General features: G+C 47.3%; 1 protein-coding gene across 1 annotated transcript in view; it reads left to right on the top strand.

Annotated features, from left to right (window-relative positions):
• Positions 1 to 17,091, top strand: part of LOC115460006 (dynein regulatory complex protein 11-like) — a 185,023-nt gene that overhangs the window by 88,321 nt on the left and 79,611 nt on the right. Inside the window, exon 6 of the mRNA XM_030189868.1 lies at positions 16,010 to 16,215. Within this exon, the coding sequence (XP_030045728.1) occupies positions 16,010 to 16,215 (206 nt within the window). The remainder of the gene's footprint in view (positions 1 to 16,009; positions 16,216 to 17,091) is intronic.

Raw genomic sequence — 17,091 nt, forward strand, 5'->3', positions numbered from 1 at the left:
TTCTCCTGGTAAAGGCCACTAAAACAGAATATGTAAGCCACACTGAGCCTGCAAATAGGTGGGAAAATGTGGGATAGAAATGTTATAAATAAATATAAGAAAGCCAATGGACTGCATTAGGGGCTTATAGCCCGTTTAGTTATGTTTAAACAAAAGAGATCTGCATTAAAAATATTTATTTTTATTTTGACCTATAAAACCACTTTTTTTTTTGTTACATTTGTACCCTGCGCTTTCCCACTCATGGCAGGCTCAATGCGGCTTACATGGGGCAATGGAGGGTTAAGTGACTTGCTCAGAGTCACAAGGTGCCTGAAGTGGGAATTGAACTCACTTCCTCAGGACCAAAGTCCACCACAGTGGCGTAGGAAGGGGGGGGGGGGGGGCGGGAGGGGCGGTCCGCCCCGGGTGCACGCGCTCAGGGGGTGCCGGCCCTGCTGGTTCCCTGCTCTCTCTGCCCCGGAACAGGTTACTTCCTGTTCCGGGGCAGAGAGAGCAGGGAACCAGCGGGGCCGACGCAGCTCCGAGTGACGTGCACTCAGGGCGGATCGGCCCTCCCGCAGGTAAGAATGCGGTCCGGGGAGGGGGGTTGCGCCGTGCTGCACCCGGGGGGGTGCGCAGCAGCGACCCGCCCCGGGTGCCATTATCCCTCATTACGGCACTGGTCCACCACCCTAACCACTAGGCCAAGGATATCCATCCTGTTTCTTGATGAGTTCCCTTCTCCACTACTGCCAACTCCAGACTTCGCGCCTTCTGTCTCGCTGCACCCTACGCCTGGAATAAACTTCCTGAGCCCCTACGTCTTGCCCCATCCTTGGCCACCTTTAAATCTAGACTGAAAGCCCACCTCTTTAACATTGCTTTTGACTCGTAACCACTTGTAACCACTCGCCTCCACCTACCCTCCTCTCTTCCTTCCTGTTCACATTAATTGATTTGATTTGCTTACTTTATTTATTTTTTGTCTATTAGATTGTAAGCTCTTTGAGCAGGGACTGTCTTTCTTCTATGTTTGTGCAGCGCTGCGTATGCCTTGTAGCGCTATAGAAATGCTAAATAGTAGTAGTAGTAGTAGTTTATCTTAACTGTTGTTGTACTCTGCCTTGGGAAGCTGGTGTTATAAAGATGATAGAATATATTGAAATTAAATGGAAGTAGAATTAAACTCACCTTTCATTGGGGCACATGGAATCACATTTTAACGTCATCTCATTTGTAGGAATTTACATTTTAGATACACAAATGGATTATTCTGTTTTTAGGCATGTTTCAGGGACAAGTGGTTTTATAGGTCAAAATAAAAATAAATATTTTTAATGCAGATCTCTTTTGTTTAAACATAACTAAACGAGCTATAAGCCCCTAATGCAGTCCATTGGCTTTCTTATATTTATTTATTTATAACATTTCTATGTCTGTAATGACCTGTTCCTTGCCAAATCCAGAGGCCACTACTCCATCCTCATCCTCCTTGATCTATCCGCCACTTTTGACACGGTCAATCATGATCTACTCCTTGCCACACTGTCCTCATTCGGGTTCCAGGGCTCTGTCCTCTCCTGGTTCTCCTCCTATCTCTCCCACCGCACCTTCAGAGTTCACTCTCATGGATCTTCCTCCACCCCCATCCCGCTATCTGTTGGTGTTCCCCAGGGATCTGTCCTTGGACCCCTTCTCTTCTCAATCTACACCTCTTCCCTGGGCTCCCTCATCTCATGGATTCCAGTATCACCTCTATGCGGACGACACCCAGCTGTATCTCTCCACACCAGACATCACTGCGGAGACCCAGGCAAAGGTATCGGCCTGCTTAACCGACATTGCTACATGGATGTCCAACCACCACCTGAAACTGAACATGTCCAAGACTGAACTCATCGTCTTTCCACCAAAACCCACTTCTCCTCTTCCTCCACTCTCTATCTCAGTTGATAACACCCTCATCCTCCCCGTCTCATCTGCCCGCAACCTCGGAGTCATCTTCGACTCCTCCCTCTCCTTCTCGGCACACATCCAGCAGATAGCCAAGGCCTGTCGCTTCTTCCTCTTCAACATCAGCAAAATTCGCCCTTTCCTCTCTGAACACACCACCCGAACTCTCATCCACGCTCTCATTACCTCTCGCCTTGACTACTGCAACTTACTCCTCACTGGACTCCCACTTAGCCATCTATCCCCCCTTCAATCTGTTCAGAACTCTGCTGCACATCTCATATTCCGCCAAAACCGATATACTCATAACACACCTCTTCTCAGGTCACTCCACTGGCTTCCAATCCGATACTGCATTCAGTTCAAGCTTCTCCTTCTTACCTACAAATGTACTCAATCTGCTGCCCCTCACTACCTCTCTACCCTCATCTCCCCTTATGTTCCCACCCGAAACCTCCGTTCACAGGACAAATCCCTCCTCTCAGTACCCTTCTCCACCACTGCCAACTCCAGGATCCGCCCATTCTGCCTCGCCTCACCCTATGCCTGGAACAACCTTCCTGAGCCCTTACGTCAAGCCCCCTCCCTACCCATCTTCAAGTCTCTGCTTAAAGCCCACCTCTTCAATGCTGCCTTCGGCACCTAACTCTTACCTTCAGGATATCCAGACTGCCCCAATTTGACTGCCCCTATCGTATTGTCTACTCACTTGTCCTTTAGATTGTAAGCTCTTTGAGCAGGGCCTGTCCTTTTATGTTAAATTGTACAGCGCTGCGTAACCCTAGTAGCGCTTTAGAAATGTTAAGTAGTAGTAGTATCCCACATTTTCCCACCTATTTGCAGGCTCAATGTGGCTTACTTATTCTGTTTTAGTGGCCTTTACCAGGAGAAAAAAAATCTCTGCACGAATATAACACGTGCTAGAGTGCCTCTATAACTAGCCCCTCCAAATGACACACTACTACCATAGCCCTAAGGAGTGAAGGGGGGCACCTACATGTGGGTACAGTGGGTTTTCGGGAGGTTTGGAGGGCTCAACATTTACCACCACAAGTATAACAGGTGGGGGGGGGGAGGGGGGAGGTGCGGGGGGGGGGGGGGGGGGGGAGATGGGCCTGGGTCCGCCTGCCTGAAGTGCACTCCACCCACTAAAAACTGCTCCAGGGACTACTACTACTACTACTACTATTTAGCATTTCTATAGCGCTACAAGGCATACGCAGCGCTGTACAAACATAGAAGAAAGACAGTCCCTGCTCAAAGAGCTTACAATCTAATAGACAAAAAATAAATAAAGTAAGCAAATCAAATCAATTAATGTGAACGGGAAGGAAGAGAGGAGGGGGTAGGTGGAGGCGAGTGGTTACAAGTGGTTACGAGTCAAAAGCAATGTCAAAGAGGTGGGTTTTCAGTCTAGATTTAAAGGTGGCCAAGGATGGGGCAAGACGTAGGGGCTCAGGAAGTTTATTCCAGGCGTAGGGTGCAGCGAGACAGAAGGCGCGAAGTCTGGAGTTGGCAGTAGTGGAGAAGGGAACAGATAAGAAGGATTTATCCATGGAGCGGAGTGCACGGGAAGGGGTGTAGGGAAGGACGAGTGTGGAGAGATACTGGGGAGCAGCAGAGTGAGTACATTTATAGGTTAGTAGAAGAAGTTTGAACAGGATGCGAAAACGGATAGGGAGCCAGTGAAGGGTCTTGAGGAGAGGGGTAGTATGAGTAAAGCGACCCTGGCGGAAGATGAGACGGGCAGCAGAGTTTTGAACTGACTGGAGAGGGGAGAGGTGACTAAGTGGGAGGCCAGCAAGAAGCAGATTGCAGTAGTCTAAACGAGAGGTGACAAGGGTGTGGATGAGGGTTTTGGTAGAGTGCTCGGAAAGAAAGGGGCGGATTTTACGGATGTTGTAAAGAAAGAAACGACAGGTCTTGGCGGTCTGCTGGATATGAGCAGAGAAGGAGAGAGAAGAGTCAAAGATGACCCCAAGGTTTCGAGCTGAGGAGACAGGGAGAATGAGAGAGCCATCAACAGAAATAGAAAATGGGGGGAGCGGGGAGGTGGGTTTGGGGGGGAAAATGAGAAGCTCGGTTTTGGTCATATTTAATTTCAGGTGGCGTTGAGACATCCAGGCAGCAATGTCAGACAAGCACGCTGAAACTTTGGTTTGGATGCAAGGTGAGATATCAGGGGTAGAAAGGTAGATTTGGGAGTCATCAGCATAGAGGTGGTAGGAAAAGCCATGGGATGAGATTAATGAACCAAGGGAAGAAGTGTAGATAGAAAAGAGGAGGGGACCAAGAACAGAACCCTGGGGTACGCCGACAGGCAGAGGGATAGAAGTAGAAGAGGATCCACCAGAGTGAACACTAAAGGTGCGGAGGGAGAGGTAGGAAGAGAACCAGGAAAGGACAGAGCCCTGGAATCCAAGTGAGGACAGGGTATCGAGAAGTATGCTGTGATCGACAGTGTCAAAAGCAGCGGAAAGATCAAGAAGAATGAGGATGGAATATTGACCTCTGGATTTAGCCAGTAATAGGTCATTGGAGACTTTAGTAAGCGCAGTTTCGGTTGAGTGGAGAGGGCGAAAACCAGATTGTAATGGGTCAAGAATAGCATGTGAGGAGAGAAATCAAGGCAGCGGCGGTGAACAGCACGCTCAAGTAATTTGGAGAGAAAAGGAAGGAGGGAGATGGGTCGGTAATTAGAGGGACAAGTAGGGTCAAGTGAAGGCTTCTTAAGGAGAGGTGTGACCACAGCATGTTTAAAGGCAGCAGGGACAGTCGCAGTGGAAAGTGAGAGGTTGAGAATGTGACAGATAAAAGGAATAAGAGTAGGAGAGATGGCATTAAGAAGGTGGGTGGGAATGGGATCAGAGGAACAGGTGGTACATTTGAGGAAGAAAGGAGAAGTGTAGTTTCCTCAATAGTAACTTCAGGAAAGGAGGAAAGGGAATGAGGGGAAGGAGAGAGAGGGGAACGGACTAGTGGAGGGAGAGCTGGTGAGGTAGAGAAAGCAAGGTTTATCTTTTGAACCTTGTTGTGAAAGAATTCAGCAAGGGTCTGAGGAGATAGTGAAGGGGGAGTTGGGGGAGGGGGCACCTTGAGGAGAGAGTTCAATGTGGTGAAGAGAAGTCGAGGATTAGAGCCAAGAGAGTTGGTCAGTTGGACCTGCATACTGCTGTGATGGAGCTAGGTATGACTTTTGAGGCTGGCATAGATGCTGGAAAAAATGTTTTTTTATAATTTTTTTGGGGGAGGGAGGGGTTGGTGACCACTGGGGGAGTAAGGGGAGGTCATCCCCGATTCCCTCCGGTGGTCATCTGGTCAGTTTGGGCACCTTTTCAAGACTTGGTCGTGAAAAAAAATGGACTAAGTAAATTCGGCCAAATGCTCGTCAGGGCCGGCCTTCTTTTTTCCATTATCAGCCGAGGACACCCATCTCTAAATCACGCCCCAGTCCCACCTTCAGTATGGTGCCGACACTCCCCCGTGAATTTTGGTTGCCCCCATGATGGAAAGCAGTTGAGGACGCCCCAAATTGGCTTTCGATTATGCCGATTTGGGCGACCCTGAGAGAAGGACGCCCATCTCCCGATTTGTGTTGGAAGATGGGTGTCCTTCTCTTTTGAAAATTCACCTGTTTGTCTCATTAATCCATGCTTTTGAATATGCTCTGTAATTTTGTTCTTTATAATAATCTCTACCATTTTACCCGGCACCGACGTCAGACTCACCGGTCTATAATTTCTCGGATCTTCTCTGGAACCTTTTTTAAAAAATCAACGTTTCTTTGGCCACCCTCCAATCTTCCAGTACCACTTCCGATCGTTCTGAGTGCTTACCGAAGGAGGCATCAGGCACAACAGAAAGAGGCCCTTACGTCACCAGATCTATCAGTTAGAACACACACACAAGTCGTGGTGTCTGGCCCCTGATCAACCATTGTTCTAACTAAATTATGTACAAGCATTAGATGTAGAGGACATCGCTGCTAAGCTAGAATCATTAAAGCAGGAATATTTCGAGTATGCCAATAGGTCAGGGAGGCTTCCAGCTCATAAATGAAAGAAGAAGCAATTACGTACTTCAGTATTAAAAATTATGGACTCCCAAGGGAGAGACTGCTCATTTTACTTCTCTGTTTTTCTCTTCCAAAAATGCTCCCCCCCCCCCCCCCCCCCCCCAGGTTCTTGCCAGTGGTGGGGTCTTCCTGAGCTGGCCAGCATCTCTTCCATTAAATTTTGGGCTCTCTTTGGCTCCAGAGTGGAACATTAGCCGAGTGTAATTCAACTCTGGAACTCGTTGTCAGAAAATGTGGTAAAGGCGGTTAGCTTAGCAGAATTTTAAAAAAAAAGGTTTGGACGGCTTCCTAAAGGAAAAGTCCATAGACCATTATTAAATTGGACTTTGGGAAAATATTTCTGGGATAAACAGCATAAAATGTATTGCGCTTTTTTGGGATCTTGCAGAAACAGGATACTGAGCTTGATGGACCTTTGGTCTGTCCCAGTATGGCATGTACCTATGTGGTTCAGTGACATAGCTATGAGCGGGCCTGGCTGGGCACAGGTCCACTCATTCTTGGCTCAGACCCACCCAGCGGCTCTCTGCCGTCTTTCCTCTGTGGCATCTGCCCTCCTGTCTCTGAACCTCGTCTCTCTCGTGTGTACCTTACAGATATCTCTGGCACCTGTAGCAATTTCATTTTTGCTGCTTGCACTGGCCCCACAGACTTGCATCTGCCTCGTCCTGTTCTCACTGATGTCGCTGCCTGTTTTCTGTCTGGTGGGATGTGGCAGTTGGAAGTTTGCGAGGCCTGCGCAAGCAGTAAAAACAAAAGGCTGCAGGCGCCAGGGACCGCACGTAAGATACACTGGAGAGGGATTCAGAGACAGGAGGGCAGATGTTGGATGCAGGGTAGGTGATAAAAACCTGTAGTTATTTTTTATTACAGCAGTAGGCTGAGGATTGAACGTTTGAGTGCTAATCCTCCTGCGCAGGCACCAAATTTAAAATGTGAGGGAGCGCAGTGGAGTGCTCTGATGACAGGAACATGGCAGGATTGGGGACCTGTGTTTGTGACAGGGATAAGTCTGTGGCCCTCTTTCAGACCACAGGGTGGGGGCCTGGGGCCTGTGAATCATCACAGGTCCCTTCTTATCACTATTCTCCAGGGCTCCCTCCTCTTCCCTGTAGCAGGGCGCAGCGCTCTGGGGGAGGTGAAGGCGGAGGGGACGGGGAACTTTGGAGTTTTCTACTGTACAACCTCCTCCGTCTGAGACGTGCTCTGATTTGAGCCACTGTACATTTTCCCATTAGTAAGTGTTTAGTTCAGCATTTTAAATAATTGTGTCCTTAGAATGATATTTAAAATACATTTGGGACTCAATGAGGCGGGAAAGTGTCTGCATGTTATTTTGATGACACCCGGCCGTTTGGAAGGGAGCGGGGAAGAAGGCGGACAGGCACAGCTGCATATTATAAACTCATTATGGATGTAATTTACAGAGACATCTCCCAGCTCCATACACAATTTCTCTGATGCCTGCGTCTCCCCCCCCCCCCCCCCAAGTGTCTGTTTGCCAAGTGCAGACTCTTAGAAGCTTTTTTTGCTAATGGCACATGTATTACAAGGCAGGGACAGCTCTCCCCGACAATGAGAGTGTCACTGGGGAAGAGAGTGCGAAGGGGGAGAGACCAGTGAGGAGAATGGGAATCAAAAGACGCTGCTTCCTTCCACCTGGGTAAAAATGCCAACCTGCTTGCATAGAAGAAAAGTCCCTGACAGACAACAGCAGGGTAATAATAATTTTTAAAAAATGTATCTATAACCCATATTATAAAAATAAAATGTTACAAACAAAATTGTGTAAAATCAGATTATCAAGGATGAGAGAAACCTTGTGCCCCCCCCCCCCCCCCAAAAAAACTCAAAGCCACTTAATCCAAATAATGGCTTTGCTGCAGCTTCTCCGAGATTATTTCTGTTGCGTATGGGATTCGCTCGTCTGGATGTGGCTATTCGGATCAGCGTCTCTCCTCTATAAAAATTTGTCGTGAAATAGCGATTTGCCATACGAAATTTAAACTAAAAGACATCAGGGAGCACCAGTTACATTTCACATGAAGAGGGAGCCAAGCTACACATTTTTTACGGGAATTTAATAACTATGAAGATAGAGGAGAAAACCTTCATTAATATATTCTCAGCCCTGAAATTAAGTGACGCTGGAAATGACATAAGAGACCCCTTTTCCTTCCAAAAATGCTGAAGCTGAGATGGTTCATGATTTTGCAAACGAACAACATACATGGACAAAGAAACCTCAACTGGTATTCAGTGCCCTTATCTAACATTTGTCTGAGTGAAAGAAATGTTTTCCTCCTGGCCAGTGGCGTAGCCAAGGGTGGGCCTGGATGGGCCCAGGCCCATCCACTTTGGGCTTAGGCCCACCCAGTAGCAGATTGTAAGCTCTTTTGAGCAGGGACTGTCTTTTCTTCATGTTAAATTGTGAATCGCTGCGTATGACTGGTAGTACTATAGAAATGATTTGTAGTAGTAATAGTAGCACACCTATGATGTGGCTGACAGGGATCCCTAAGCCTCACCAGCCAAAAACTCCCAACAACTGTCCCTCCTCCATACCTTGTAAATAGCAGATCTTCGCCTGCAGCGAGCAGCGACTGATACATACTATTCGCACCGGCCCCACAGCCTCTCCTCTGATGTATTTCCACCTATGCGAAAACAGGAAGTTGCATCAGAGGGAAGGCTGTGGGGCCAACATGAGCAGTGTGTATTAGTTGCTGCTTGCGAGGGAGGGAGGATGTTTGAGAGACCAAATGGCATGCAGGCGAGAGAGGGAGAGACCAAATCACTTGTGAGACAGGGCAAAGTTATTCTGGCCACTCATCCTGGGCCCAGGCCCACCCAAAATTGGGTGTCTGGCTACGCCCCTGCGAGTCCTGGCTTGAATCCACTGAGATACATCAGGAAACAGTAGGCAGGGGCATAGCTACGGGTGGGCCTAGGGTTACCATATGGCTCCAGAAAAAGGAGGACAGATTGAGCCAGTCTGGGTTTTACTTCCATTGCTGTCAATGGAAGCAAAACCCAGACTTGGTCAATGTGTCCTCCTTTTTCTGGAGCCATATGGTAACCCTAGCCTGGGTGGGCCCAGGCCCACCCAAACTCGGTTCATGCCCACCCAGTCTCTGTGACCGCCAGTTGATGCTTGTCTCCAAAGCCTCATTCAGTCATGTGCAGTTGTGCAAGGCAGCCTCCAAGGCAGCAGTGGTGTAGGAAGGGGAGGGGGCGGTCTGCCCCGGGTGCACGCCGCTGGGGTGTGTCGGCTCTGCTGGGTCCCTGCTCCCTCTGCCCCGGAACAGCCACCATGGAACTCACCTACACATGTCCCCCACAGCTTACAGTTTACAGTTCCACTTTACAGGTACTGGGTCTCTCCCTATTAGGCTCACAGTCCTACTGTTGTACCTGGAGCAACGGAGGGTTACATGACTTGCCCAGAGTCACATGGAGCTGCAGAGGCACTTGAAGCTGGTTCCCCAGGATCTCAGGAAGCAGTGAGACCGGAACCCAGTTCCCCGGGTCTGCAACCCACTACACTAACCATTAGGCCACAGTGCTTGAGCCAGGCAATACTAGCTCTTACCCCCTCTGAGGAACTGGGAAGTCAGTAGGACAGTCAAACAAGGGCTGTGTTTTTTTGTTCAGGAGCTGTAGAAGCTTTCTTCTCCCAGCTGGGCTTTGTCAGATTCTGCAGTATTTTGGCTTGGAAACTACAGATGCCCTGGTCTACAGAACAGATGAGACACAGGTACTCGCTTCTTCTAGTATTAGCCCAAAGGTAACGAGGTGGCTCCCCTACTTCCAGCCTCACACCATAGGCAAGGAGCAGCAGGTCAGATGTTTGGGTGGCACTTCTAAGTCCTGTCTGTAAAAGAAACAGATGTGTTGACTCGGTTAGTACAACACTGCGTTAAGTATGTCTTCTGTGTCTAAAAGACTGGAGACATTTTGTTGAAGAGCTTTCCCTGTTCCATGGGTCAGGGCTCAGGAGGCTGAAGCCAACAGACCAAATTCAAAGGTAGGAGCTCCCTTATATGTTTTCCTAACTTTCCCTTCAGGACTGAAACTGCTCCTAACTCTTCAACTTTCACCAAGTAGGAGCTGGGACACCCCCATTTCAGCTCACTGAAAAGTACCCTTCTGCATGGCAACCAGTGAGATCAGCAACTTCCTTTACGTCTATACCAGACCAGTCCAGGTCGAATGGGTTATGTCCATCTACCAGCAGATGGAGACAGAGAAAATAGTTCCAAGTGAATCACCCTTAAGGGCATCATGCAGTCTGAAGTGTGCAGTATTTTGCTGTGTCTCCAAGCGGATGGTGGATGAACAGTGCGGCTCTTGCTTGGTGCTTGACTGTAGCTCCTGATCCAGATGTCTGTTGAGCTGGATAGATTTGCTCTATTTGGAAGTTCTTTCTGAGCTTGGATGAAACTCAGTGGTCAAGGGTCCATTATCCCCAGCCTGAGTGACACCCGGTGGTGCCAAGTTCCTCACCCGGCTATGCTTCCTTCTTGTGAGGCAACTATACGGAGTGAACTGAGGCCAACCCTTCTCCTATCATTCGCTCTTCTGAGCCTCAAGTTATTGCGTCTTCCTTCTCCTAACTTTCTATTGCTGAGGTAAGTGAAGATTTCTTGCACTCTGTTTTTTTTTTGCTGGGATTCCTTCACTTCTGCAGCTTTTACAGACCTTTTTTTCTGCATAGCTTTCAACGACAGAATACCAGAGGGGAGCCTCCTTTGCAGGGCTCTTTATCTATGAATTTTTTATCTAGTGGATAATTCTTACCTTGATAGCACTGTGTCACACCTCTCACCTAGTCTCTGTGGTCTTCAGCAGCATTCAAGGAGGTTTAATAGACAAGAGTGAAGGTGAGCCTATCTAGTCCACTGTAAACAAGAAAGCCCATTTTGTTAATCTCTGTTTCAACTACCGCTAAGCAGCCGTCATCCACGTACACTCAAAACAAAGCAAGCAAACCTATGAGCTGCTGCATCCACATCATTCTTTCTCTTTTGATCTAGGCACAGTAAAAATAAAAGATTTTAAATACTCCTAGGTTTCAACCTAATTCATGTTTAATGTGGGATATAACTGCCATGAATAAGTAAATAAATGAATAGATAGAAACTCTGAATGTTCAGCACCTGATTCTCATAACAAGATGTCTGTTTTAGTGGCTCTTTACCAGGAGAAATTTTTTTGCATGAATATAACACATGTTAGGGTGTCCCTATAACCAGCCCCTCCAAATGACAGACTGATTACGATTTATAATAAATGACTACTCTACCTATGAAATGTTATTCCATTGTGATACTTCCTCTGTGTACATCCATATGCTGCATAAGGGAGGGGAAAGGGAAATGGGACTTGATATACCACCTTTCTGAGGTTTTTGCAACTACATTCAAAGTGGTTTACATATATTCAGGTACTTATTTTGTACCAGGGGCAATGGAGGGTTAAGTGACTTGCCCAGAGTCACAAGGAGCTGCAGTGGGAATCGAACTCAGTTCCCCAGGATCAAAGTCCACTGCACTAACCACTAGGCTACTCCTCCACTCAACAGGCATGTTTGAAAATATACAGTGGTGGAAATAAGTATTTGATCCCTTGCTGATTTTGTAAGTTTGCCCACTGACAAAGACATGAGCAGCCCATAATTGAAGGGTAGGTTATTGGTAACAGTGAGAGATAGCACATCACAAATTAAATCCGGAAAATCACATTGTGGAAAGTATATAAATTTATTTGCATTCTGCAGAGGGAAATAAGTATTTAATCCCTCTGGCAAACAAGACCTAATACTTGGTGGCAAAACCCTTGTTGGCAAGCACAGCGGTCAGACGTCTTCTGTAGTTGATGATGAGGTTTGCACACATGTCAGGAGGAATTTTGGTCCACTCCTCTTTGCAGATCATCTCTAAATCATTAAGAGTTCTGGGCTGTCGCTTGGCAACTCGCAGCTTCAGCTCCCTCCATAAGTTTTCAATGGGATTAAGGTCTGGTGACTGGCTAGGCCACTCCATGACCCTAATGTGCTTCTTCCTGAGCCACTCCTTTGTTGCCTTGGCTGTATGTTTTGGGTCATTGTCGTGCTGGAAGACCCAGCCACGACCCATTTTTAAGGCCCTGGCGGAGGGAAGGAGGTTGTCACACAGAATTGTACGGTACATGGCCCCATCCATTCTCCCATTGATGCGGTGAAGTAGTCCTGTGCCCTTAGCAGAGAAACACCCCCAAAACATAACATTTCCACCTCCATGCTTGACAGTGGGGACGGTGTTCTTTGGGTCATAGGCAGCATTTCTCTTCCTCCAAACACGGCGAGTTGAGTTCATGCCAAAGAGCTCAATTTTTGTCTCATCTGACCACAGCACCTTCTCCCAATCACTCTCGGCATCATCCAGGTGTTCACTGGCAAACTTCAGACGGGCCGTCACATGTGCCTTCCGGAGCAGGGGGACCTTGCGGGCACTGCAGGATTGCAATCCGTTATGTCGTAATGTGTTACCAATGGTTTTCGTGGTGACAGTGGTCCCAGCTGCCTTGAGATCATTGACAAGTTCCCCCCTTGTAGTTGTAGGCTGATTTCTAACCTTCCTCATGATCAAGGATACCCCACGAGGTGAGATTTTGCGTGGAGCCCCAGATCTTTGTCGATTGACAGTCATTTTGTACTTCTTCCATTTTCTTACTATGGCACCAACAGTTGTCTCCTTCTCGCCCAGCGTCTTACTGATGGTTTTGTAGCCCATTCCAGCCTTGTGCAGGTGTATGATCTTGTCCCTGACATCCTTAGACAGCTCCTTGCTCTTGGCCATTTTGTAGAGGTTAGAGTCTGACTGATTCACTGAGTCTGTGGACAGGTGTCTTTCATACAGGTGACCATTGCCGACAGCTGTCTGTCATGCAGGTAACGAGTTGATTTGGAGCATCTACCTGGTCTGTAGGGGCCAGATCTCTTACTGGTTGGTGGGGGATCAAATACTTATTTCCCTCTGCAGAATGCAAATAAATTCATATACTTTCCACAATGTGATTTTCCGGATTTAATTTGTGATGTGCTATCTCTCACTGTTACCAATAACCTACCCTTCAATTATGGGCTGCTCATGTCTTTGTCAGTGGGCAAACTTACAAAATCAGCAAGGGATCAAATACTTATTTCCACCACTGTAAGTTCCCTACTTTGTGGTACAGGCCTGTCTTGAAGAGCTAAATCCTCTGACTCAGTGGGGTACCTCGGTTTTGCTGTCCTATATTGTTTATTATTATTATTTTTTAGGTGCTTCCTCTTTTATTTTGTGGTGTTCTGTCTTCTGGTGGAATTTCTGTCTCTGAGGATTATGCTGGAAATTAAAAAAAGAGAGAAAAATTCCTTATGCGGTCGAGCTGAGAGGTATCCAGTTGGCTTAGGCCTTATGTCTCTTCTCTGTTTTCCCTGCTGGTTAGCTCATTACAGCGTGCATACCTGGGACCTCGGTCTCTGTTTTAGTGTGCACAATGCATTGGCAGAAGGGACGTTTGCCTTGGCCAACACCTGTGGTAAGCAGAGCCAAGGTCTTTGCTGGACATCAAAGGTTTTTATGAAGGAGTCTTTAAAAAAAGCCAGGAACTCTGTCTCGTGCTTGTGCTGTCCTGGACTCTTATGGGCTAATTGCTCCAGTTCTCTGTGCTGTGAGGCGCAGTTCCCAATAGCTTGGTCCCTGCTACCGAGCTTGGCTAGTGGTTATTGTTCTTTTCTCTTGCTGTTTATTGACATCTCTTCCAGATTTTCTACGCTGGTGGCCCTCTTATCCACAGGCCGCCTGTGTTAATACATAGTAACATAACATAGTAGATGACAGCAGAAAAAGACCTGCATGGTCCATCCAGTCTGCCCAACAAGATGAACTCGTGTGTATAGGGGCAGGAACATCTATCTATCTACTTACCATTTCTATAGTGCTACAAGGCATACGCAGCGCTGTACACCATACACAGAAGACAGTCCCTGCTCAAAGAACTTACAATCTAGTTTGCTGCATAATCCCCGCAGAGGCTTTAACTTTCACTTTACTTTGGAGATAAGCGGCTGCCTCAAGGGCTGCGGAGCAGCGGCAAACGTTTTCTTGCGCTGTTGCAGCTGCCCCATATTGTGGTAGGAACTGTTCCATTATAGACTATGCCTTGGGAGTGTCTTGGTTTGCTGCCCTTGATGGCCTTCCTTCTGTTCTACACTCTTGACTGCGGCCTTGGGTGCTCTCCTCTACCAGCAGCACCTTCCCAGCTCTACTCTGACAACCTCTTCTCTGGTGTGTACTGGCAGCTCCCTTGTCCGCATGGCTCTGGTGGCTTTCCCATATCTGTGCTAAGGTAACAGCGACCATACGTCCTTCTAGCTGCCACCGTTCACAGATGCTGCTCGGTGGCAAGGTCTGCTTGTCCCACCATGGTGTTGGTACCTTCTGGGGCCGTGTGGTAGCAGAGACTGTATTCTCTCGTGCTTCCTGGCCTCCACTTTGGTGTTGAGCCTGTCAAGGTATCTTCTGTTTGCCGGCTCAACCAGTCCCTCTTTTTCCTGCAGCATATTCTTTTCTGGGGCTACCAGGTAGATTTTGGTATGGCATACCTTGGGGCTCATAGGGAGCATTTTCTGGTTTCTTCTCCAAGACCTGTTTCTATAGGTGCTTCTTGATGGAAGTGGGCTTTTTGGATCATATTTTGTTCCAGCTAATGCCTTTCTGGCACAGCATCTCTTACCCCCGGTGTTCCACAGGGACACAGACTGCCGGGGTAGTGTCCTGGCAGCACTTTCTGCTCTACACAGCACCACTGATGGCACAGAGGGGCATAATCGAACAGGGCCGGCCATCTATAAGGGCGGCCATCTGTAATGATGGCCCAGTTAAGCAGCGTTCCCGACTGTATTATCGAAACAAGATGGTTGGCCATCTTTTGTTTTGATAGTACGTTCGGGGCCGGCCAAATCTCAACATTTGGGCCGCCCTTAGAGATCGCCAGCGTTAGAGATGGCCGTCATTGGTTTTCGCCGATAATGGAAACTAATGGCGGCCATCTCAAACCCGGCCACTGACTCCCTCCCAGCCCCTATGATGTGACGGTACATATCAGGCTCTATGGCAACTTCGGATGTTATAACCAGGTCCCAGAAGTAGCCTAATAGTCAGTGGAGTGCACTGTAGAGAAGGGGACCAAGGCCCAGAAACCACTGGTACATTTGTGGTGGAACGTGAGAGCCTTCCAAAAAACACTAAATACCTACTGAACCTGCAGCCTTAAGGGTTATTGTAGTGGTGTACAGTTGGGTACAGTAGGTTTTTGGAGGGCTCACCATACATTTTAAGGGGGTTATGGTAAGATGGGTACCTGGGAACTTTTATGTGAAGTCCACTGCTCTGTCGGGACGTCTGTGAGGCCAGTCTACTACGAATGCTGCCCAATGGCTTTTTTTTGTACATTTTTTCCTTATACTTTTTTTTTCCAAAAATGGTCTGAGCACAAAAGTATCTAGCAGATGGCCACACAACATATGAAGCCTTAAGGTCCACCTCTGTTTGCATTGTAATAATTCATATTACAGTCAGACACAGGGACACAGTCAATTACACAGCACTTCAGAATAGACAACTCACGTCTCAAATCAGAACAGTGTTGGCCAATACGTTCTTCAATCTGATTCCACTAGACACAACTCATGTTCCCCCATCCTCACCTTAAAGGGGTATGTTGTTTGCCTTTCATAGAGGCCATGTTTGAAACTTAAAGTTGGGCATTTTTCTGGTTTCGCAAAACATCCAAATCAGATGTAGATGTCATATCGAAAATACGATACCCCTCCATATCAATCGACTGTGGCAGGATGTTGGGCTCTATGAATACTGGTCTGACTGGGTATGGCTTTTTTATGTTCTTCATCATCTCCTGATCTTCCAACAATGAGAACAGCCACTGAACACTGGTCATGTCTCTTTCTGTAAGGTGCAAGACCCACAGCTGCAGGAATTCTCTCCCAATATAGTTCGCTCCATAGTGACGGAGGAGTTGCGTAGGACGAAGCGTGAAGAACAGGAGGTGGATTATCAGCAGGCGCTGTCCAACATCAAACAGAATCTGTACAAGATGGAGGGGCCGGAAATGAAGGACCACATGAAGGACCAGATTCGTCAGTGGTTCATTGAGTGCCAGTGAGTATTAGCTGCAGACTTCTATGAGAGAGTGTCACATGCACATTGATGGAAGGGCTCTAGAGGAAAGCAGTCCAGAGAAAACTTTATATGCATATTGCTGGGAAGGTTCTAGAGCAGGGGCAGGCAACTCCGGTCCTCGAGAGCCGCAGGCAGGTCAGGTTTTCAGGATATCCATAATGAATATGCAGGAGATAGATTTGCATGCAGTGGAGGCAGTGCATGCAAATCCATCTCATGAATATTCATTGTGGATATCCTGAAAACCTGACCTGCTTGCGGCTCTCGAGGACTGGAATTGCCTACCTCTGTTCTAGAGGAAAGAAACATCCAGAGACACATTCATATGCACATTGATGGGAAGGTTCTAGAGGAAAGAAATATCCATTCATATACACATTAATGGGAGGGCTCTAGAGGAAAGAAATATCCAGAGAAATTTTCTTATGCACATTGATGGGAAGGTTCTAGAGGAAAGAAATATCCAGAGAAACTTTCATATTCACATGGTTCTAGAGGAAAGAAATATCCGGAGAAACTTTCATGTTCACATTGATGGGAAGGTTCTAGAGGAAAGAAATAGCCAGAGAAACTTTCATATGCACATTGATGGGAGGGCTCTAGAGAAAAGAAATAGCCAGAGAAACTTTCATATGCACATTGACGGGAAGGTTCTAGAGGAAAACAGTCCTGAGAAAACGTCATGCATATTGATGGGAGGACTCTAGAGGAAAGAGACATTCCAGAGAAAATTTCTTATGGACATCTTAATGGGAGACCTATAGAGGACAGAGACATCCCAGAGAAACTTTCTCAGGCACAGTCTGATGGAAATCCCATAGAGGAAGGATGTACTTTGGGAAGCTTTCATATACA

The sequence above is a fragment of the Microcaecilia unicolor genome, chromosome 1, assembly GCF_901765095.1.
Source record: "Microcaecilia unicolor chromosome 1, aMicUni1.1, whole genome shotgun sequence".
NCBI classification, from domain to species: Eukaryota; Metazoa; Chordata; class Amphibia; order Gymnophiona; family Siphonopidae; genus Microcaecilia; species Microcaecilia unicolor.